This window comes from Oryctolagus cuniculus, chromosome 17, assembly GCF_964237555.1.
Source record: "Oryctolagus cuniculus chromosome 17, mOryCun1.1, whole genome shotgun sequence".
NCBI classification, from domain to species: Eukaryota; Metazoa; Chordata; class Mammalia; order Lagomorpha; family Leporidae; genus Oryctolagus; species Oryctolagus cuniculus.
The window spans coordinates 60,496,729-60,517,606 of record NC_091448.1 but is presented as its reverse complement, the minus strand read 5'-3'; the positions used below and the strand labels follow the sequence as shown (position 1 = coordinate 60,517,606).

At 39.6% G+C, this 20,878-nt stretch overlaps 1 protein-coding gene across 2 annotated transcripts in view; it reads right to left on the bottom strand.

Moving 5' to 3' along the window:
* Positions 1-20,878, bottom strand: part of AKAP10 (A-kinase anchoring protein 10) — a 91,324-nt gene that overhangs the window by 25,283 nt on the left and 45,163 nt on the right. For both annotated transcript variants that reach the window (XM_008270672.4, XM_008270671.4), the window contains exons 5-10: positions 20,265-20,363; positions 14,201-14,285; positions 13,333-13,456; positions 12,165-12,301; positions 9,537-9,681; positions 6,170-6,343 (exon numbers count right to left, since the gene is read on the bottom strand). In XM_008270672.4, coding sequence (XP_008268894.2) covers positions 6,170-6,343; positions 9,537-9,681; positions 12,165-12,301; positions 13,333-13,456; positions 14,201-14,285; positions 20,265-20,363 — 764 coding nt within the window. The remainder of the gene's footprint in view (positions 1-6,169; positions 6,344-9,536; positions 9,682-12,164; positions 12,302-13,332; positions 13,457-14,200; positions 14,286-20,264; positions 20,364-20,878) is intronic.

Sequence of the window (20,878 nt, the reverse complement as noted above, 5' to 3'; positions counted from 1 at the left end):
ACGGCGAAAGGGGCTCTCTTTATCTGCTAAAAAGGGACATTCTCCAAGACACATAGTCAAATCAAAAAGAAAGGCACTAGAAAAAAGCAAAGGGAATACTTCCCAGATAACTCTATTGGGCCATTGCTACTCAGATACCCAAACCAGAAATTGCAAGAAAACTACAGACCACAATCTCTTAGTGAGTGTAAGTACAAGTACTATCTTATGATTATACAACAGCTTCAACAAAATACTAGTAAAGTGAATGCACACATCCTGAGATCAACCCAAGAATGCAAGGTTGGTTTAACATTTAAAAATCAATTAATACAATACATATTAATAACTGTAACCTATAAGATCATTTTGATTGACACAGAAAGAACATCTGACCAAACCCAACATCTTTCGTGAGAAAAAAAAAAAAAGTTCATTTACAAAAACACAAACCTAGCATCATACTGAATGGTAAAACACTGAAAGCTCACCCTGTGAGGTAAGGAACAAAAAGACAAAGATACCTACTTAAGCCACTTATAGTCAACATCATACTAGAAGTTTGAGCCAGAACAATCAATCAAGAAAATAAATACAAGGCATCCGAAGTAGACAGGAAGAAAATTATCACTATTTGCAGATGTGAGGAGTTCATATAGAAAATCCTAAAGAATTCACAAGAAAACTATTAGAGCTAACAAATCAAACAACAAAGTTGAGGGTACAAAATCAACAAACAAAAATCACTCCGTTTCTATGCACTATCAATGAATACACTGAAAGTGAAAATAAACAAATTTTATCAATACACACATCAGAAACATCAGATATAAACATCTCAATAAAAACATTAGAAATTAAACACAGATGGGCAGGCATTTGATCTAGCAGTTATGATACTGGCTGGGACGTTCATATCCCATATTGACTCCCTGGGTTCAAGTCTCTGCTCCACTCCCAATTCCAGTTTCCTGCTAATGCACATCTTGAGAGGCTCAAGTAGTTGGGTCCCTGCCACCCATGTGGGAGACCTAGACTGAGTTTTTGGCTCTGGCTTTTGCCTGGCCCAATCCTGGCCTTTGTGAGCATTTGGGGAGTGACCCAGCCAGCTGATGGGAGCTCTGCCTGCCCATGTCTGTCTTCCTAACAACTGCTATCTCTCTCACATAATTTTAATTTTTTTAAATTTAGGATTGACTGACCTAAGAAAATTCAAGACTTACATGACAAAAATTATAAATATTGCTGAACAAAATTAAGGACAGAAAGAAAAACTTATACTGCATTCATGGTCTAGAAAACTTAACATCTAAGATGACAAAACTCACAAAGGCAATTCAGAGTCAATGCAATAATGCAATCCTGATCAAAATGTTCAAAAAGTTCATGTGGAATTGTAAGGAACCAAGAATAGCCAAAATAATATTGGAAATGAAAAGAACAAATCAGAGGACAAACACTTTCTGATTTCAAAACTTAAAGGCAAAGCTTAATAATTAGAACAATGTGGTACCGGTGTAGGGAAGGACACACAGATCAATGGAATAGTCCAGAAATAAACCCATACATCTACAGTCAATGATTTTCAGCAAGGATGGCAACACCATTCAATGGTAAAAAAAAAAAACAAAAAAAAAAAACAAAAAAAAAAACAAAAAAAAAACACCGTTTTTCTAGTAAATGGTGATGAAACATCTGTTTATTCAGATGAAGAATGAAGTTGGATCCCTATCTTATACAATATGCAAAACCAACTCAAAATGGGCCAAAGACCTAAAACTCTTCAAGTAAATATAGAAATTTGTAAATCTTCATTATCCTAGGTTTGGTAATGACTCTTAAGACAAGACACCAAAAGTAGCTGCAAAAACAGTAAAATAGACAAACTAGATTTCATTGAAAATAAAAAAATTTATGCTTCAAAGGACACTAACGGGGCCAGCGCTGTGGTGTAGTGGGTAAAGCCACCGCCTGCAGTGCCAGCATCCCATATGGGCACCGGTTCCAGTCCTGGCTGCTTCACTTCCGATCCAGCTCTCTGCTATGGCCTAGGAAAGCAGTAGAGGATGGCCCAAGTCCTTGGGCCCCTGCACCCACATGGGAGACCCGGAGGAGGTCCTGGCTCCTGGCTTCAGATCGGCACAACGGTGGTCGTTGTGGCAGTGGCTTTACCCGCTACGCCACGGCGCTGGTCCGCAGACTCAATTTTTAAAATGGGCAAAAGGTCTGAATAGACATTTCTTCAGTGAAGATATAGAAGTAGCCCACAAGCATATGATACTAGTATCATTAGGCATCAGGGAAATACAAACCAAAAGGAAAAATCAAAACTTTTAAAGAGGTGCCACTTCACACCAAGAAGGATGGATATCATCACAAAAAATGTAAAATGACAATCACTGGAAAACACATACAGAAACAGGAACTCTCATACACCAATGATGGGTATATAAAATGGTACAGCTGCTGTAGAAAACAGCTGGGGGAGCTGCACTGTGGGGGTACCCATATTGGAGCACCAGTTCAAGTCCCAGCTGCTGTTTCCAATCCAGCCCCCTGCTAATGCTCCTGGGAAAGCAGCAGAAGATGGCCCAAGTGGGCCCCTGCCATCCATGCTGGAGACCAGCATGGGGTTCCTGGCTTCAGCCTGGCCCAACCCAGCCACTGTAGCTATTTGGGGAGTAAAGCAGTGCACAGAAGTCAATCAATCAATCCCTGTCTTTGTAGCTCTCCCTGTCTTACTATCGCTCTGCTTTTCAAATAAACAAACAAGCAGTCTGGCAATTCCCAAACATTTAAACAAGGAATTAACATATGACAGCATTTCCATTCTGAGGTATATGCATGTTGATGCATACTCAAACAACTTGTACATGAATATTCATAACAGCACTTTTCACATAATTAACACTGCCCATTAACGGACGGATAAACTGAATGTGATATAGAGTATTATTCACCTGTAGAAATAACTGAAACGGTGGGCCGGTGTTGTGGTGCAGCATATAAAGCCACTACCTGGGATGCTGGCATCCCATGTGGGTGTCAGTTCAAATTCTGGCTGCTCCAGGACTCTGATCCAGCTCCCTGCTAATGACTGGTTAGGCAGGAGAAGATGGCCCAACTGCTTGGGCCCTTGCACCCACATGGGAGTCCTGGAAGAAGCTCTTGGCTCCTGGATTCGGTCTGGCCCAGCCCTGGCTGTTGCAGCCACTTGCGGAGTGAACTAATAGATTGAAGATTCTCTCTCTTTCTCTCTCAGTTACTCTGCCTTTCAAATAAATAAATAAATCTTTTAAGAGAAAAAAAAAGTTGGCTATCCACCTCACAATATATATAAATACTAACTCAAAGTTCATCATAAACATTAGTATAAAATAAAATTATAAAACATTCAGGAAAGGACATAAAGACATATCTTAATATCCTGGAACTTGGCAAAGGCTTCTTAGATGTAATATCAAAAGCACAAATAACAAAAATAGATAAACTAGACTTTACTAAAACAACCTGAGGGACCAGCGCTGTGGCATAGTGGGTAAAGCCGCTGCCTGCAGTGTTGGCATCCCATATGGGCTCCACTTCCGATCCAGCTCTCTGCTATGACCTAGGAAAGCAGTAGAATTTGGTCCAGGTGCTTGGGCCCCTGTACCCACATGGGAGACCTGGAAGAAGCTCTTGGTTCCTGGCTTTGGATGAGCGCAGCTCCAGCTGTTGTGGCCATCTGGGGAGTGAACCAGCAGATGGAAGACCTCTCTCTCTGCCTCTCCTTCTCTCTCTGTAATGCTGACTTTCAAATAAATAAATAAATAAATCTGGAAAAAAAAACTAACAACTGTGTGCTTCAAAGAACTCTATCAATAGTGAAATGACAGCTCAAAGAATGAAGGAAATATTTGAAAATCATATATTTGATAAGGGACTTACATACAGAATATATAAAGAACCCTGTACCTCAATAATAAACACAGCCCAATTTAAAAGTGGGCAAAGGATTTGAATAAATATTCCTCCAACAATAGAAAAAAGGTCAATAAACACATGGAAACATAGTCACCATCACTAGGTATCAGGGAAATGCAAGTAAAAAACCTCAGCAATGTAGTATTTTATACCTACTGAGATAGCTATAATCACCAAGACAAGCTTTGGTGATTGAAATGTGGAGCAAGTAGAACTTAATATACTGCTGGTCAGAATGTAAAATGATCCAGCTACACTGGAAAAGAGTCTGGCAATTCCCCAAAAAGTTAAACAAAAGTTATCACTTGACTCAGCAATTCTACTCCTGGGTATGAAATAAAAACATGGATCTACACAAAAACCCTGTACACACACATTCACAGCATTATTACTGATAACAGCAGAAAGGGGGACACCACTCATATGTCCACCAACTGATAATTAAAAAAATAGTATATCCTGACAATGAGATCTTATTCAGCTATAAAGAAGAATAAAGTTCAGAAACAAGCTAAACATTGATGAACCCTGAAAACATGATTCTAAGTAAAAGAACTCAGTTAGAAAAGACCACATATGATGAGGTTCCATTTATACAAAACATTCAGAACAGGCAAATGTATTGTCTCTATATACAAAGAGTAGATTAGCAGTTGCCTAAGGCTGAAGTGGGGGATTTGGAGTTAAAATAAATGGGGTTTCTTTTTGCAGTGGAAAAAAAGGTCAATTCTGTGAATACCCTGTAAAGCTACTGAATTATACATTATAAATGTGAATTACCAAAATAAAGATGTACAAAAGAAGGAAACAAAAGGATAGATAATTATGATTTCACTTATGAAAAGACAAAAGAGGCCTGTGTTGTGGTGCAGTGGGTTAAGTCACTGCCCTACAATGCTGGCATCCCATGAGTGCTGGTGTTCAGTCTTGGCTGCCCCAGTTGCTCCCATTCCAATCCAGCTCCCTGCTAATGTGCCAGGGAAGGCAGTGGAAGATGGCCCAAGTACTTGGGCCCTACTACCCTATTAGGAGATCTGGATGGAGTTCTTCCAGGCTCCTGGTTTTGGTCTGGCCCAGCCCCAGCTACTGAAGCCATTTGGGAAGTTAACCAGCAGATGGAAGCTAAATTAATAAATCATAAAAAAAAAAAAAAAAAAAAAACCAGAACATGTAACACTAATGTATGCCATAGAGTCAGGAGAGTGCCATGCTAGTCGGGGGGAATGACGAGGAGTAGAACGGAGTCCAAGAGGGCTTCTGCCACGTTGGTAATATTCTATCTTGATCTAAATGCAGGTAATATGAATTAATTCTGTTCTTCAAGGTACATATATAGTTAGTTATATATGCACTTTTTTGTAGGTATATTTCAACAAAACATAAATATATTTTATTAGCACCTAGACATTTTAATTGCCTGAATAAAAACAAGACAGTCTAGCTTATATCAGAAAACAAAATGGCAATTACACTAAGCAGGCTACTGCCCATGGTAGTTTAACAGGAAGAAAGGGTACTCAGGAGAGCTCTGTTGATGGCCAACAGGACTATCTGATAAACCAAGACAATTTATCCAAAGCCCAGTATCAAAAAACCCAATGTGCTATTTGTCAACAGTGATCAGAATATTATGCTCTATTATAAAGCTTATCATGAAGTATACTCAATGGGGAATATCTCATGCTGTGGCATTTACTGTGTGACTTCAATAAAATCAGCTAACTTGTGAATGTATCCTTAGATCTCCTGTCTTGGGGATATACTACTATGATTTTGGTGGAACTGGGTAAGGTTTGATATATGAAAGCATTCCCTCAAAAACAAAAATAAAAAGCAACCCACAAAATAAACCCAAAAGGTCTTGAAATACAATATCAAGAAACCTAAGAGATCCACTCAATTACCCCATAAAAAAAAACAGCATCCTAAATTTTGCATTAAAATTTCTCAAATAATTTCTCCAGAGGCCATAAATGTATTTCACATTATTTCATTATTAGGAGAAACAGTCACAGTGTCAAGCAGAATCATGGCCTAAAAAAAATACTAGGACATCTTACAATACAATACAGGATACCATCAACCACCACAATACTATGATTGGAATGTACGAGTATAGTAATTTTCTTTTTTAATTCTATAATTTAAAAAGACAGCATCTGTTACTGGTGTTCGGAAGACGAGCTGTATCCCTTTCTTCTAAGAACAGATGCGTATCAACCAATACCTGAGAAGCGGAGCTGTCAGAACCACCTGGGTGAGACTCATCAGAAGGGCCTGCAGGGCCATGAGCAGTCGGTGGAACATTCCCTCCCAGAAATTCATCTCCTCGAACTGAGTGAATGAGGTCATTCAAATATTTGTAATAAAGATTGCTAGACAAAAAGCCAGGCAAAAAGACCTGAAAGATAGGAAAACCACTGTTTTAAAGTTGAAATCTAATGTAACTGAACTTTAAATAAACTTTACCTATACCTCACTAGTTAACACAAACGTTTTACTTCTTGTTATATTCCATTATCCCTTTGCACATAGTTTTGCACTGTAACTAAAATTACTCTGTGCCACTTTGTTGCATTCCCTATCCCCTAAAAAATTACTTCTCATGAAACTATTATATAGACTTGCTAATAATACTAGTGAGCAAAGGCAGGTGTTTGGTACAGGAATTAGGATGCCTGCATCCCATACTGGAGTAGATGGTTCACGTCCAGGCTCCTCTGCTTCCAATCTAGTTTCCTGTTAATGTGCACCCTGAGAGGTGGCATACAATCCCTGCAACCCACATGGGAGACCCAGATGAGTTCAAGACTCCTAACTTTGGCTTAGCTCAGCCCTGGCTGTCGTAGGGAATAAAGCAGCAGATGGAAGCTCCCTCTCTTTCTCCCTCTCTGTCATAATTTCAAATAACATGAAAATAATTAAGAAAAATTTAATAAATGGTGAGCAGAAATTGTTACACAGTGTATACAATCTGTAAACAGATTTTTCTTTCTTTGTGCATATGTTGGTTTTTATCTTTGAACTGAATTTAAGATAAATTAAAAGGATTATGATTGCTGATATTAAAAATTCCATTTTAAGATTTATTAATTTTATTTGACAGGCAGAGTGAGAGAGATTCAATCCATTGGTTCACTCCCCAAATGGCTGCAAAAGCCAGGAATTGGCCAGGCCAAAGCCAGGAACTTCATCCAGGTCTCTCATGTGAGTGGCAGGGGCCCAAGAACTTCAGCTGTCATCCACTGCCTCTCAGACAGCTTTATTAGCAGGAAGCTGGGTCAGACTAACTTTGGTATGTATGGCCTTTTACTTCTCAAAATAATTTTACCAATTTGTATCACAAGCAACTTATCAAAGTATCCATTTCTACACAGGCTTTCCAAAATTAGATTGTATTTTAATTATTGTTAAATAAATGCCTAATGATACACAGATGTTTCAATTTGCTCTTAATTATTAATGATGTTGAATAAATTCCCATGTTCATTATATGCATTTCCAATTACGATCTGTTTTCCCATCACAGCAGTTAGCACACAATTGGAAGTATTTATATCTGTATTTAGTATGTGCCTTCATTTATAGACTACGCTCCAGAAACATAGAAACTATATTTTCTTCCTGTTTATCACTGTAACAACCAAAAGTAGCACAGAAATAATTAAAAGTATCTGTTGAATAAATCATTCATGTCTTTTTCCCAGTATCTACCATGGTCTTGTTTTTTTAAGATTTATTTATCTGAAAGGCAGGATGACAGAGAACTTCCTCCTTTTGGTTCATTCTCCAAATGCTCACAAAGCGTAGGCCAGGCCAGCCTAATACTGAGAGCCAAGAACTCCATCTCAGTCTCCTACATGGGTGGTAAGAACATCGCGGTGAACTATTTCTCTTTTGATGTGTTTTATTACTCAGAAAATTAATATTCTCTATAGGATGCAGATCTGGACTTTTCCTCTAAAATTAGAAAAAATTTTAACTTTAATAATAAAAAATACTATCCCTAGGTAATAGCGGATAGAAATGCTATTTACTACTAGCTTTTCAATGGTTTGATTTTTATATAGAACTTTTTATTCCTAAAATTCCATTTCTATGTATGGTATTATGTAACAATGCTTACTTAAGCTTTTTCCACCTGGATCCACATGACATACATAAGCAACATAACCTGAAAGGTTTGTTTTGGCTCTGTAAAATTCCTGGTTACATCTACTCTAATTCACTAGAAGAACAAACTATTCACAAATTTCAACAATATTTGGGTAATTCCTAAATTACCTTTCCCTTATACTGCTGATAATTTTAAATGATATAATAATAATAATAATAGCAGTAGTAGACCCATTTTTTTCTTTTCAGAGATAGAGAGATGGGGAGCTCCCATCCACTCCCCCATGTGCCTGCAATGGGCTGGCGTCTAAAGCTGGGAGCCTGGAACTGAATCCAGGTCTCTGATATGGGTGGCAGGGATCCAACTACTTGAGCCACCACCTGCTGACTCTCAGAGTCCACATTAGCTGGAAGCTGGAGTCAAAAGTCAGAGTTGGTTATCAAACCCAGATACTTTGATATGGGATGCAGGCATCTTAACTGCTAGGCCAAATACCTGCCCCAGCTAACATTATTTAATATTTATTATGTAAGGCGCTACATTAAGAAGCATTTCATTTATAAAGTCATTTAAACCCTCAAAATAACTTTTGAGAGGGGTGGGCATTTAGCCCAACAGTTACGCTGGTTAAGATGCCCATGTTGGGGCCGGCGCTGTGGCACAGCAGGTTGAAGCCCCAGCCTGCAGTGCCAGCATCCCATATAACTGCCAGTTAGGGTCCCGGCTGCTCCGCTTCTGATCCAGCCCCCTGCCTGGGAAAGCAGCAGAGGATGGCCCAAGTCCCTGGGCCCCTGCACCCACATGGGAGACCCAGAAGAAGCTCCTGGCTCCTGGCTTTGGATCAGCTTAGTTCCAGTCATTGAGGTCATTTGGGGAGCGAACCAGCAGATGGAAGATCTCTCTCTCTGTCTCTACCTCTCTCTGTGAATCTATAAATCTTAAAAGAAAAGAAAAAAAGAAAAAGAAAAAAGACACCCATGTCCTAAATGAAGAGTGACTGGGTTTGATAACTAGCTCTGGCTCCTGTAATGCAGACCCTCTGAGGTGGTGGTGATGGCTCCAGTACATATGTGCCTGTCACCAACATGTGAAATCTGGATTTCATTCCTGGATCATGGTTTTGACTTGGCCCAGTCCTAGCTGTTGTGGGCCTCTGCAAAGTGAACCAGCAGATGGGAGGCATTCTCTTTATATCCATCTCTCTCTTTAATAAAAATGATAAATAAATAATGAATAATTTTGAGGTAAGTAGCCATAAAAACTGCATTCAACACTGAATTCAGTAGCCAGAGGTCACTGAACCCACAAGGTTAAGATTAATACACAGCAATGCAGACCCAAAGTTCTGCTTTAAGCACCATGCTGCACTGCTTCAACTTCCCATTGCCCTGGCAGGTGTGGTTTTCGCCATGCTGTATATTCCAGGTTCCATCAGTAAAAGCTGCTACAGTTTAATACTTTCGAAGCTCTTGGTTACCTTCTCCATGGTCGTCCAGGCCTGACGTAATGGAGTTGTGAAACAGTTAGGGAGCGGTCCACCTTCTCTGCAGATGTTGGATTCAATTTCTAACCGGACAACATCATCAAAACCAAGAGGATGTGTGGCTTGGAGGGAGAAGTACCTATGGCAGATAGACAACCAAAGTAAAACCAAATTCCACAGCTGAGTAGAAGCAATGTTTGGCATTTAAACAGACAATCTAACATGGGGCACCTTGATTCAGCCTGCAGACCCAGAACCATAGAGCGGGGTGACAACAGCCCTGCTATCACCTTTATTCATTCCCACTTCCCCAAAAATATCTGTGTCAACTTGTTTCCTTCTTCTTTCAATCATCCTCACTCTTGCCCAGACAACTCTACTGGTTTTTAAGAGCTGGAGGGGTCAAGTTACAACTTAGGTAAAGAAACCAATCAGTCACATATTGAATGGACACTTATTCTCTATTCAGTACCTGGAGGACAGAAATGAAGTTACAAGAAAGTAAGACAAAGATCAATGTGTAGGCTACAGTAAAAACATACCATCATAACTATGAGGCACAAGCAATGAATGTGAAGAAATTCAAAATGAAATGGCACTGAGGAAAAAGTGCCCAGATGTGGTATATTCAGAGAGAAAAGGAGCTGCTGAGGATATAGTGTGGGAAGGAAAAGGAGTGATGAATGGCAGTTGTTCAAAGATTTCTACCTTGATGGGATATAATATAGCTAGTATTTTGGAAAGCTTCTGATGAATACAAAAGAAACATTAAAGGAAGAAAAATATATGCTTCCATCTCCTGGCTATGACAGAAACTTATGGGTGATTGTAATGATGCATATACAAAATATAAAAACAAGCAGGGATTTTTAAGGTCAAATGTGGCACAATAACTTGTAAAAATGCCAGTGCTAGTCGGATATGCTATAGTAATCTTCATCTACAAACGGCTCTCAAAGTGAAAATGAGATTCTGTGGGAAAACAAGGTCTTTGCTCACACTCTGTGTGGTGAGTGAGCTCCAGCCAGGATCTTACTAGTGCTATTATTCTGTTCAAGCATAAAGGATATTCTTAAAAAAAAAAAAAAAAAGTTATTTATTTGAAAGAGATACAGAGGGAGAAACAGAGAGGAAAGAGAAAGAGGGAGGGAGGGAGAGAGGGAAGGACAGCGGTGTTGGGGGGTTGGGGGGAACTTCCATCTGTTGGTTCACTCCCCATATGAACTTGGGCCATCCTCTGCCACTTTCCCAGGCACATTAGCAGGGAGCTGGATACGAAGTGGAGCAGCCGGGATTCAAACAGGCACCCATATGGGATTCTGGCACTGTAGATTAGGGCTTTAACCCACTGCCCCACAGCACTGCCCCAGAACTCTTCTTTGAAAATCAGCATTTTGATAACAAAAAGTGAGTCTCCCATGTTGCAAGTAAGTTGGAAAACACTGCTTCATAAATTTTTAGGCACCCCACATTAAATTTATAAATGTAAATTCTTGCTATTTTAATAGCCATAATGTTTCTTGTATAATATCTTCTACAGATATGTTACACTAAACACTGGACAAAACATTAAAAATTGCATTTCAGTCTAAGTTCTGCCACTAATGCCCCGTGACTTTGAGAAAATCACTATCTTCCTGGGCCTTACTTTCCTTATCTACAAGACAGGGAAATCAGACTAGATACCTAATCTGGCTATTCATCAGAATTTTCTGGCATGTCTTACAAAAATAGATTCCTGGGTCACATCTCAAGCCTGCTGACTCAGAATCTCTTAGGGGAAGACTGGGAGACTATTTTTAACCAGCTCGCAGGTGAGTCTCATGCAGACCACACGTGAGCCTGCACACCTCCATGCTCAAGAACCACTGGCCTAGATGCTCTTATCTCCCTTCTAATAGACTCTAACAAATCAAGGGCTTTTCTCTATCATCAAGTTACCACCTTAGCACTCACTTGTAGTTACAAGTAACACATTACTTCTCTTTACAGAGTTGAAGAAGTTAGAGAACTGGCCATAGTCTTTTCACTTGTCTAACCAGATGTTTTCAATTCTGTTTACTGTGAGATTTTTCCAATCTCTCATTTTCAGTTAAAACTAATGAAAAACTGTTACTCATTTAGTAAGGTGGCTGAGCAGATTTGCAACAGAGATACCATACACAGGTGTTGAAGTGTCTTTATAATTAATTCCAATTAGTTTCACCTTCCTTACCCCTTTGTTAATCCAAACTCAACCTGCTTCAAAGTGCCACATTTCTCCAAGGATTTGTGACTGCTTGTTTCAGTGACTTTGCCAAGATGTTGTTTCTTGCCTTCTCTGGTTAGGAAAATTCCATTCATTCTTGAGGATCCAAACCAAACTTTTCTTCTGCAAAACCTTTTGTGGGCACCACGTACCATCAGCCTATCTTCCACACATAAACCCAAGAAAAACTTTTGTTCTAGGACACCCTGCCTCCAAAAGCTTTAAATGCACCATCTGCACAGCTTTTATGCTGCCCCCATGAGCTCCTGGATGGCAGAAACTGAGTTTACTCACTTTTATTTCCATACATATACCAAATGCTCAATAAACATCTGCTAGATGCTAAAGCCATCTACCTATAAAACGAGACTCACTTGTCATATAAAATCATGGCATCATTCTGTGCCTCCTGTCCATCATACTGGCCCTTTTTGGCAGCAAGCTGAGACTGGAAGTTATCTGCTGCCAACCAAAACTGTAAGATATTCACTGCATCTTCTTTTTCCATGTACTAGGAAGGAAAAACATAAAAGGGAAATTAAGGTTAGAAACAGATTTCTCTCACAACCTCCAATCTATAAGCCCTAAGTATTAAAATGCAGTACATAAGCAAAAAACAGAAAGATCTACTTCTTCAGTTAATGCTAGTTAGCAACGTACAGGCATTAGAGACTGAAAAGCTAAAAAAAATTGTTTTAAGGAAGAAACAACTCCCCTCCCTCCTACCTCAAATTAGCAAAAATTAACCACCACACAGTTGGAGGCAAACTTTAGTGAACTGGACTAAAAATTATCAGCAGTTCCTCACAGGCAAACATACAAAGGATAGACTAACCAAATCAAGTCTTTCAAACCTGATTGTTTCTATCAAGCCATAAGGACATTCGCCTGAATAAATGCTGATTTGGCAAAGAAAAGGGAGTGAAGATGACAAGTCAACTGAGTAACAGTGTTCTTGTGAAGAGGCAGAATACAAGTGTGTAAGTAACTGCCTTGAGAGATTAGTAACCCTCGTTACTGCTACTTACTAGTCGTTTGTTTAACAAAAGAATTTCATTTGCTGAAACCTAACACATAACATTACACTAAACTATGCCTCAAAGAGATGAACATATTTACTGGTTGTAGCAAACGCTTCACTGAAGCAATCCTATTGAGCAGCTGAGGTGAAAACCGTGAGAGTAGGGAAAAACTGTACTACCTTTCTGTCTGTCTTATAAAGTCTAGTCTGCAATTATTTGTGTACTGTAATCAAAAGTGTCAAATTCTGAGGTTTTTAAAGTAGCTCCAAATAATTAAGACATGTGGACTCTCTTATAAGAAGTTTAACTGAGTGTTTCAAAAATCAGAGTTATAGTAACTTTTCATCTGACTAATATGCCATTAAAGTACTCTTTACATTAGATACAACTTAAAACAATAATAAATCTCTTTGGAAACAATTTGTCTCTTCTATGTTATTTTCTATAAACAGGCCCCCAGCATTTAGGGTTTAGCAGCTGGAATGCTCTAACACAGTGTGAAAGGAAATGTAGAATTTACCTCAGAGAAATAAAAGAGGGCTGACTCACAGAACAGGATGTCAGCCAGGTAAACAGTTCCACTGGTCAGCACTTCAATCTGGTATTTACAGAAATGGTGACTTCGCAGAAACTCACTAAAGTGCCTGCACATGGACAAAAAGGGAAAATTTGAGGCAATGACCAAGGAAAGAGCTTCACTGGGAAAACCAGACTCTTTCCATATTGTCCCTATTGTATCTTAAAAGCCTAGGTCAAGGCTACACCTCACTTTCCATGATGTCATTTCTGATTTCTTTACCTGTAAGTAATCTCTCCCACCTCTTACTGACTTTGTAAGCTCCCCCTGATATTTAACACATGCTACCTTGTATTACAGTAACCAAAGAGCATGTCCTATTTCTGTTATTAGGCTACAACTTCCTTTAAGTACTGTATCTACCATATCTTACATAAAGCATACTTTTAATAAATATGAAATGAAAGAATGAATACAGACAATTTTTTTCAAGGGCATGCAGCAGTCAATCTAAAAACACTTTGAAGGCAGTTTCAATAAATCTAAAGCTTAAAGCATGAACTAACAAATTAAGCTATCCATCTGAAGACATGCATTATTTGATAGTCCCAATCACCTTGAAATGACTTCAAAACTAAAAACAAATTATTTTAACTTAGGAAATACAACATTAAAAATAAAAATCATTTACATTTCAAACAAACTATTAACTATGATAGTTTTAGTTGATATGTTCCTGCTTATGATTCTGTAAAATATCCAAAATACTTAAATATTCAAAGATATTTTGTTTTTAGTTGAGTGAAGTCCATTTCTAATGCCAAACCCAACTTCCCAAGAACGCAAATGTGAAAATACAAAACTCACTTACTCTTGCTCCATTGCACTGAAGACTATGGACTGTGCCAAAATGAAACAGTTGGGATCAACTTGTCCATCTTCCCCACAAATCTTTGCTGTTAAAAAAAAATACATGTATTTCTAAAAATTTAAACGGTACACATTTGTGAATCCAACTAGGAAATAACAAAAGAGTGTATAAATAAAAGTTTTAAATAAAACTAAAAGAAAATACAGGTAACAATGTGAGATAGAAAAAGTTTCTTCGAAGCACATGTGCAAAAGCAAAAATAAAAAAGTTTTAATAGTATAAGATTAATTTCTATACAATAAAACAAAATAAAAGGCAAACAAAACTTGCAGTATGTGTGACAGTCAAAAGATTACTATCACTGCCAACACTGTGGCACAGCAGTTAAGCCGCCACCAGTAACACCAGCAGATGCTCCACTTGTTATCCAGCTCCCTGTTAATGCGCCTGGGAAAGCAGCAGAAATGGTCCAAGTACTTGGGCCCCTGCCACCCGCATGGGACACCTGGATGGTGTTCCAGGTTGGATGGAACTTCATCCTGGCTGAGCTCCAGCCGTTGAGATCATTTGGGGAGCGAACAAACAGATGGAAGATCTGTCTCTTCCTCTAACTCAGCCTTTCAAATAAATACATAAAATTAAAAAAAAAATTACTACCATTAATTTATATTACTACCATTAATTTATCAAGAGCTCTTACAAATACATGTCTCTAAAGAAAAATGAACAAAGAACATAATAGACAACTCACAAAAGAACAAACATAAAATAGACAATGTGAAAAAATTATCAGAGTAAGGAGTTTCTATACCTTTTGTCTAATAAATCAGCATAGATTTAACAATACACATGTTCAATTGTTTAATAATATACAGGTTTGAGCATGGGCATGGGAAAACTGACACTACTATTAGTGGGAGTTTAAACTGATAGATCCTTTTCTGGAGGCAATCTGGCTCTTTATAGAATAAGCTAAAAATAGGCCGGCGCCGCGGCTCACTAGGCTAATCCTCCGCCTAGCGGCGCCGGCACACCGGGTTCAAGTCCCGGTTGGGGCACCGGATTCTGTCCCGGTTGCCCCTCTTCCAGGCCAGCTCTCTGCTGTGGCCAGGGAGTGCAGTGGAGGATGGCCCAGGTGCTTGGGCCCTGCACCCAATGGGAGACCAGGAAAAGCACCTGGCTCCTGGCTCCTGCCATCGGATCAGCGTGGTGTGCCGGCCGAAGCGCGCCGACCGCGGCGGCCATTGGAGGGTGAACCAACGGCAACGGAAGACCTTTCTCTCTCTCTCTCACTGTCCACTCTGTCAAAAAAAAAAAAAAAAAAAAGAATAAGCTAAAAATGAACATACTCCTCTGGGCAGCAATTCTATCTCTAAGTTTGCAACCTAAGGATTTATGGATTTGTGAAAACATTTATATGTAAAAAATTTATCAAAACGTTATTGGTAGAACAATTAGGTAGCATATGCAAGGAACTGCCTAAATCAATATGCTGTTGCCATTTAGCTAGTGGCCGAACAGCTGGCAAAAACAAAGACAAACCCCACTACCAGGATGGCTAGTCTCACTTTGAGCTTGTGACCTTATTGGGACCTTAACCAAAAGCCAAGGATCACATATAGTTTCCTGGCCTGGTTACTCTCTCACTCTGCTAAACAATATATAGCTGTGATACTGTGAAATACGTATTTCATCTTCTGTCCAGTTCCCTAACATACAGTTCCCAAAATTCTTTCAATCTCTAGAGTAATGGGAGTATCTTTCACATACTAATGAAATGACTGGTCACCAGGAAGACCAAGGCAGAATTAGAAGGTTGGGAAGCTCAGCCACATCCTCCAGCCTCTGGAGAGGGAAAAGAGGCCGAAGGCTAAGCTGATCATCAATGGCCAGTGATGTAATCAACTGTGTTAACAATGAAAGACTCAAAAAGCCCTAAAAAATAGCTGAACATGGTAAGTTCTTGGAGGGCAGTGTGTCTAGAGATTCCATGCCCCTTCTTCTATATGTTACCCTATGCATCTCTTCTATCTCGCTGTATTCATTTGTATCCTTGATAATACCCTTTATAATAAATGTTCAGAGAAGTGTTTCCCTGAGTTCTATAGCCACTTGGGCAAATCAATTGAACCCAAGCTGGGAATTGTGGAAATCCTGATTCACAGCCAATCAGTCAGGAGTTCAGGCCATAGTCCATGCTTGGGAATGGCCATGTGGAGTGTAGACCTGAGCCCTCAGTCTATGAGATCTGACACTGTTTCGGGCAGATGGTGTTAGAATGGGACAATTAGAAAACATCCCAACTCATATCCTATGGAGAAGCAGGAGAGTGGAAAGGGGGAGGGGGGGGAGGGGGAGGAGGAGGGAGAGTTCTCATATGTTGGTTCACTCCCCAAATGCCCACAGTGGCTAGGGCTGGAGTCAGAATTGCAACCCAAGTCTCCCATGTGGGTTGCAGGAACCCAACTATTTGAACCATCACTGCTGCCTCTCAGGGTCTGTGCTGGTGGGAACCTGGAGCCAAGAGATGGATCTAGTAGCAAACCTAGTCACTCCAATGTTTGTTGCAGGCATCTTAACCACTAGGCTTAACATCTATTCCTGTTTAACATCTTTTTTTTTTTTAAAGATTTATTTATTTTATTTGAAAGTCAGAGTTACACAGAGAGAGAAGGAGAGGCAAAGAGAGAGAGAGAGAGGTCTTCCATTTGATGGTCCACTCTCCAGGTGGCCGTATGGCCAGAGCTGTGCCAACCCGAAGCCAGGAGCTAGGAGCTTCTTTCGGGTCTCCCACGTTTAACATCTTTGATCACTCTGTCCCAGAAATCCCCCACCCCGATTTCCAGAAAAAACTACTTTCTTGAAATACAGCTGATGTAAGAGGGCCTACACAGTGGCTCTTACTGCTAAGTCTCCTTTGCCAATTCTTCCTCATCTGCAAACTTCTAAATGCTGCAGGACTCTGTCCTTGGGCCTCTTTTCCCTCATTAGACTCATTCCTGTGGTAATGGCTCTAAATCTACCTCCATGCTGATGACTCCCAAGTATCTATCACCAATGTGAACCTCTGTCATCAACTCCTAATGTAGATGTTCAATCGCCTACTTCACATTCACCATCTGGATATCTCAAACCAAACTCCTGATTTTCCCCCATAAACAACTACTCCCATAGTCTTCCTTAACTAATAAATGGCAACTCCACTACTCTAGGCATTTGTGTGTATGTGTGTTTAATGGAGTCATGCTTGGCAGCTTTTTCTAACCTCTCATACCCACTCATAAATTCTATCAACTGCTCCTTCAAAGCATTTAAAAACACTACTACTTCAAGGACTTATGGAAGATAGAGGTGGTAATAGAAGCAGAGTTTCTGTATTTCTGAATCCCCATGTAAAAGCAGAATAATTAGATAGCAAGACAAAATCCCATTAGTAGCATTTACAACTAAAGAAGCAGGCTGGATATACAGTAATAGCTAAAGAAGCTCATGTGAACAAAATTCATTTGAAGAAAAGCTCTTTTAAAAAATTCTAACTGCAAGAGGGGACAAATAAAGGCAGAATTCAGGACAATGTTCAAAGTGGAAAAGTAAGTTGTCTGAAGCCATATAGGTAATTAACATTCTAAAATGCATACTAATAGACTCCAGGATGGAAACTCCGATCCCTTGATCATTGTTACTCACTTGATCCTTCAGATTTTTTTTTTTTTTATCTCATGGGACTACACAATTTGATAAAGTTTAAATAAAAGAAAAATAGAGCTTCAGTGACTTTTCATTTTAAAATGTCTTCTTTCGGGGGGCCAGCACTGTGGCCTAGCAGGTAAAGCTTCTGCTTGCAGTGCTGGTATCCCATATGGGCACTGGTTTGAGTCCCAGCTACTCTACTTCTGATCCAGCTCTCTGCTATGGTCTGGGAAAGCAGCAGAAGATGCCCAAATCCTTGGGCTCCTGCATCCACGTGGGAGACTAGGAAGAAGCTCCAGGCTCCTGGCTTCAGAATGGCCGAACTCCAGCCACTGCAGCCATTTGGGGAGGGAACCAGCAGACCTCTCTCTGCCTCTCTGTAACTCTGCCTTCCAAATAAACAAAACTTTAATAAAATAAAATAAACTATTTTCTTTGGCTCAAAATGTCTTCCTCCTTTTCTTTCCTACCCAGTTTATCCAACAGTACAGACTCAAGGAATTAATAGCCAACCAATTTCTCAAATAGCCAAACTCTAATAGTTAAAACCTTAGTTGTATTATTAGAAGAAGTTGGTCTAAGGAACTCTGGAAATTCCCACATAAAACCAGAGCAACTACACAAAAAAATCAAAATCCCATGGCAACATGTCACAAAACTAGGTGAAATGGTATCTTCACAAATCCCCAAATACAAGCAGATATGGAAATCCTATCAATAGTTGTAAGACCCACGTGTTACAGATATCAGTGTGAGAAAAGAAAAAAGAAATGAGGACAGCGTCTGGTGAACCCCAAAGCAGTCAATAGGTGTTCACTGGAAAGTACTGTCAATTTTTAAGAACCACAGCGCACAGATGAGACTAGAAAGGGGCAAAGTACATACAGTGAAGACTGCAGAAGTCTCATACTGGGAAAAATTTGCTAGGGGTGGAATTACATGCTTTATTTCAGTAATCCCAAATACTTTGTTTTTTTTTAAGTCTGAGAGGCAGAGAAAGTGAGCTCCCCATCTACTGGTTCACTCCTTAAATGCCTACAACAGCCAGAACTGGGCCAGGCCAAAACTGGAAGCTGGGAATCCAACCCAGATCTTCCATGTGGGTGGGAGGAACTTTACTTTAGCCATCACCACTGCCTCACAAGGCTTACATTAGTAGAAGGCTGGAGCAAGGAGCTGGAGACAGGTATTGAACCCAGGCACTCTGATATGGGATGTGGGCATCCTAACCAGCATTGTAAACACTAGGCCAAAAATGATACTATTTGAAAAAAAAAATGCTTATTTATTTATTTGAAAGGCAGAATGACACAGAGAGGAGCAGTGACACAGAGAGCTATCTTTGATCTGCTGGTTCACCCCCTAAATGGCTGCAACAGTCAAGGCAGGGCCAGTCTGAAGCCAGGAGCCTGGGAGTCCACTGGGTCTCCCATGGTTGGCAGGGACCCAAGTACTTTGGCCATCATCCACTGTCTTCCTAGGCACATTAGCAGGAAGCTGGACTGAAAGTGGAATAGCCAGAACTCTAACTAGTGTTCCAATATGAGATACGAGCATTGCAAGCAGCAGGTTAAACTGCTGCACTACAATGTCTGCCCCAATAATAATTTTTGATGAATAAAAATAGAAAATGTACTACTAGGCTTTGTGGAACTATAATGAATACTTCTTAAATGTAAAAAAATGAACCAGTTTCATCTGTGAATACAGAACTACCTAAAGCCATCCAGACAAAATAGAAAAAGCTTTCAAACTTTCTATTTTCTATGACCTATAGAGAAGTGTATTTACTGATTAAGTATCATATACAGATATGTATATGTGATCAGAACAATTTCCTGAAATTATTTTTGCTCTTATTACTCTGAAACACTTTAATGTTTCTAAGCTAGTCTTTTTTTTTTGGGCAGAGGAGTAAGAATGTATGAGAAGGTTGGTCCTAATATACAGCATTAAAAACTGCTGATACAGCACAGTGGTTAAGGTGTGGAAATCTGATTTCAAATCTTGAGTGCCAGTCTGACCTGTGTGACAAAGGACTTGACTCCTCTGTGCTTCAGTTTCCTCATTTGTAAACAACAACTGTATTTATCACACAAGGTTCTTTAGAAGATTAAACCAGTCAGCCACGGAAAATGCTCAGAATATTGTGAGAGACATACCAAGTGTTCAATAAATGTGTGCTATTGTTACTCTTGCTCAAATATAAGAGAGTGAGTCCAATACTTAAGAGAAACAGTCAGATATAAGAAAGCACTCTGAAAACATACTAGGAAAGGAACTTATATTCTATATTCATAAACAATTTCTTAGCCAATTACCAAGTACAGTCAGGTTTTGTTTTGTTTTTCCCATAGCTTCAAGTGCTGCTTACCTATGATGTCATTTCTCATTGCTTCTGTAATTGGTATTGGTTTAGCAGCATCTGGAGATATATATTTGGTAAAAGTATTCACGGCATCTTGCTCTATACCTGCAAGGGAAGGGGACAACAACTTCAAAAATCAAAAAGCAAATCACACATTTGTCTTGATAGCAAACAGTTAGATTCTATACCTGCTTTGCCATCCAATCTTGTGCTATGCTGTTTTGGCTGAAGTCTGTATTAAGAAAATCTGGCCTTACAGACATAGAGTTGGGAACAGAATCTGAATATCTTTTTCAGATAACTGTGCAAATAAGCTTCTTTGATACTTCACTAAAACTCAACAAGTAGCAATTTCTTTTTTTTTTTTCTTTTTTTTAAAATACTTATCAGAGTTATAGTGAGAGAGAAACACCTTCCACCTGCTGGTTAACTCCCTAGATGGCTGCAATAGCCAGGACTGGGACAGGCCCAAGTCAAGAGCCAGAAGCTTTATCTGCATCTCCCACATGGTGGTAGGGGCCCAAACACTTGGGCCATCATCTTCTGCTGCTTTCCTAGAACATCAGCAAGGAGCTGAATCAGAAGTGACTGCAACCAGGACCCGAACTGGTACCCATAAG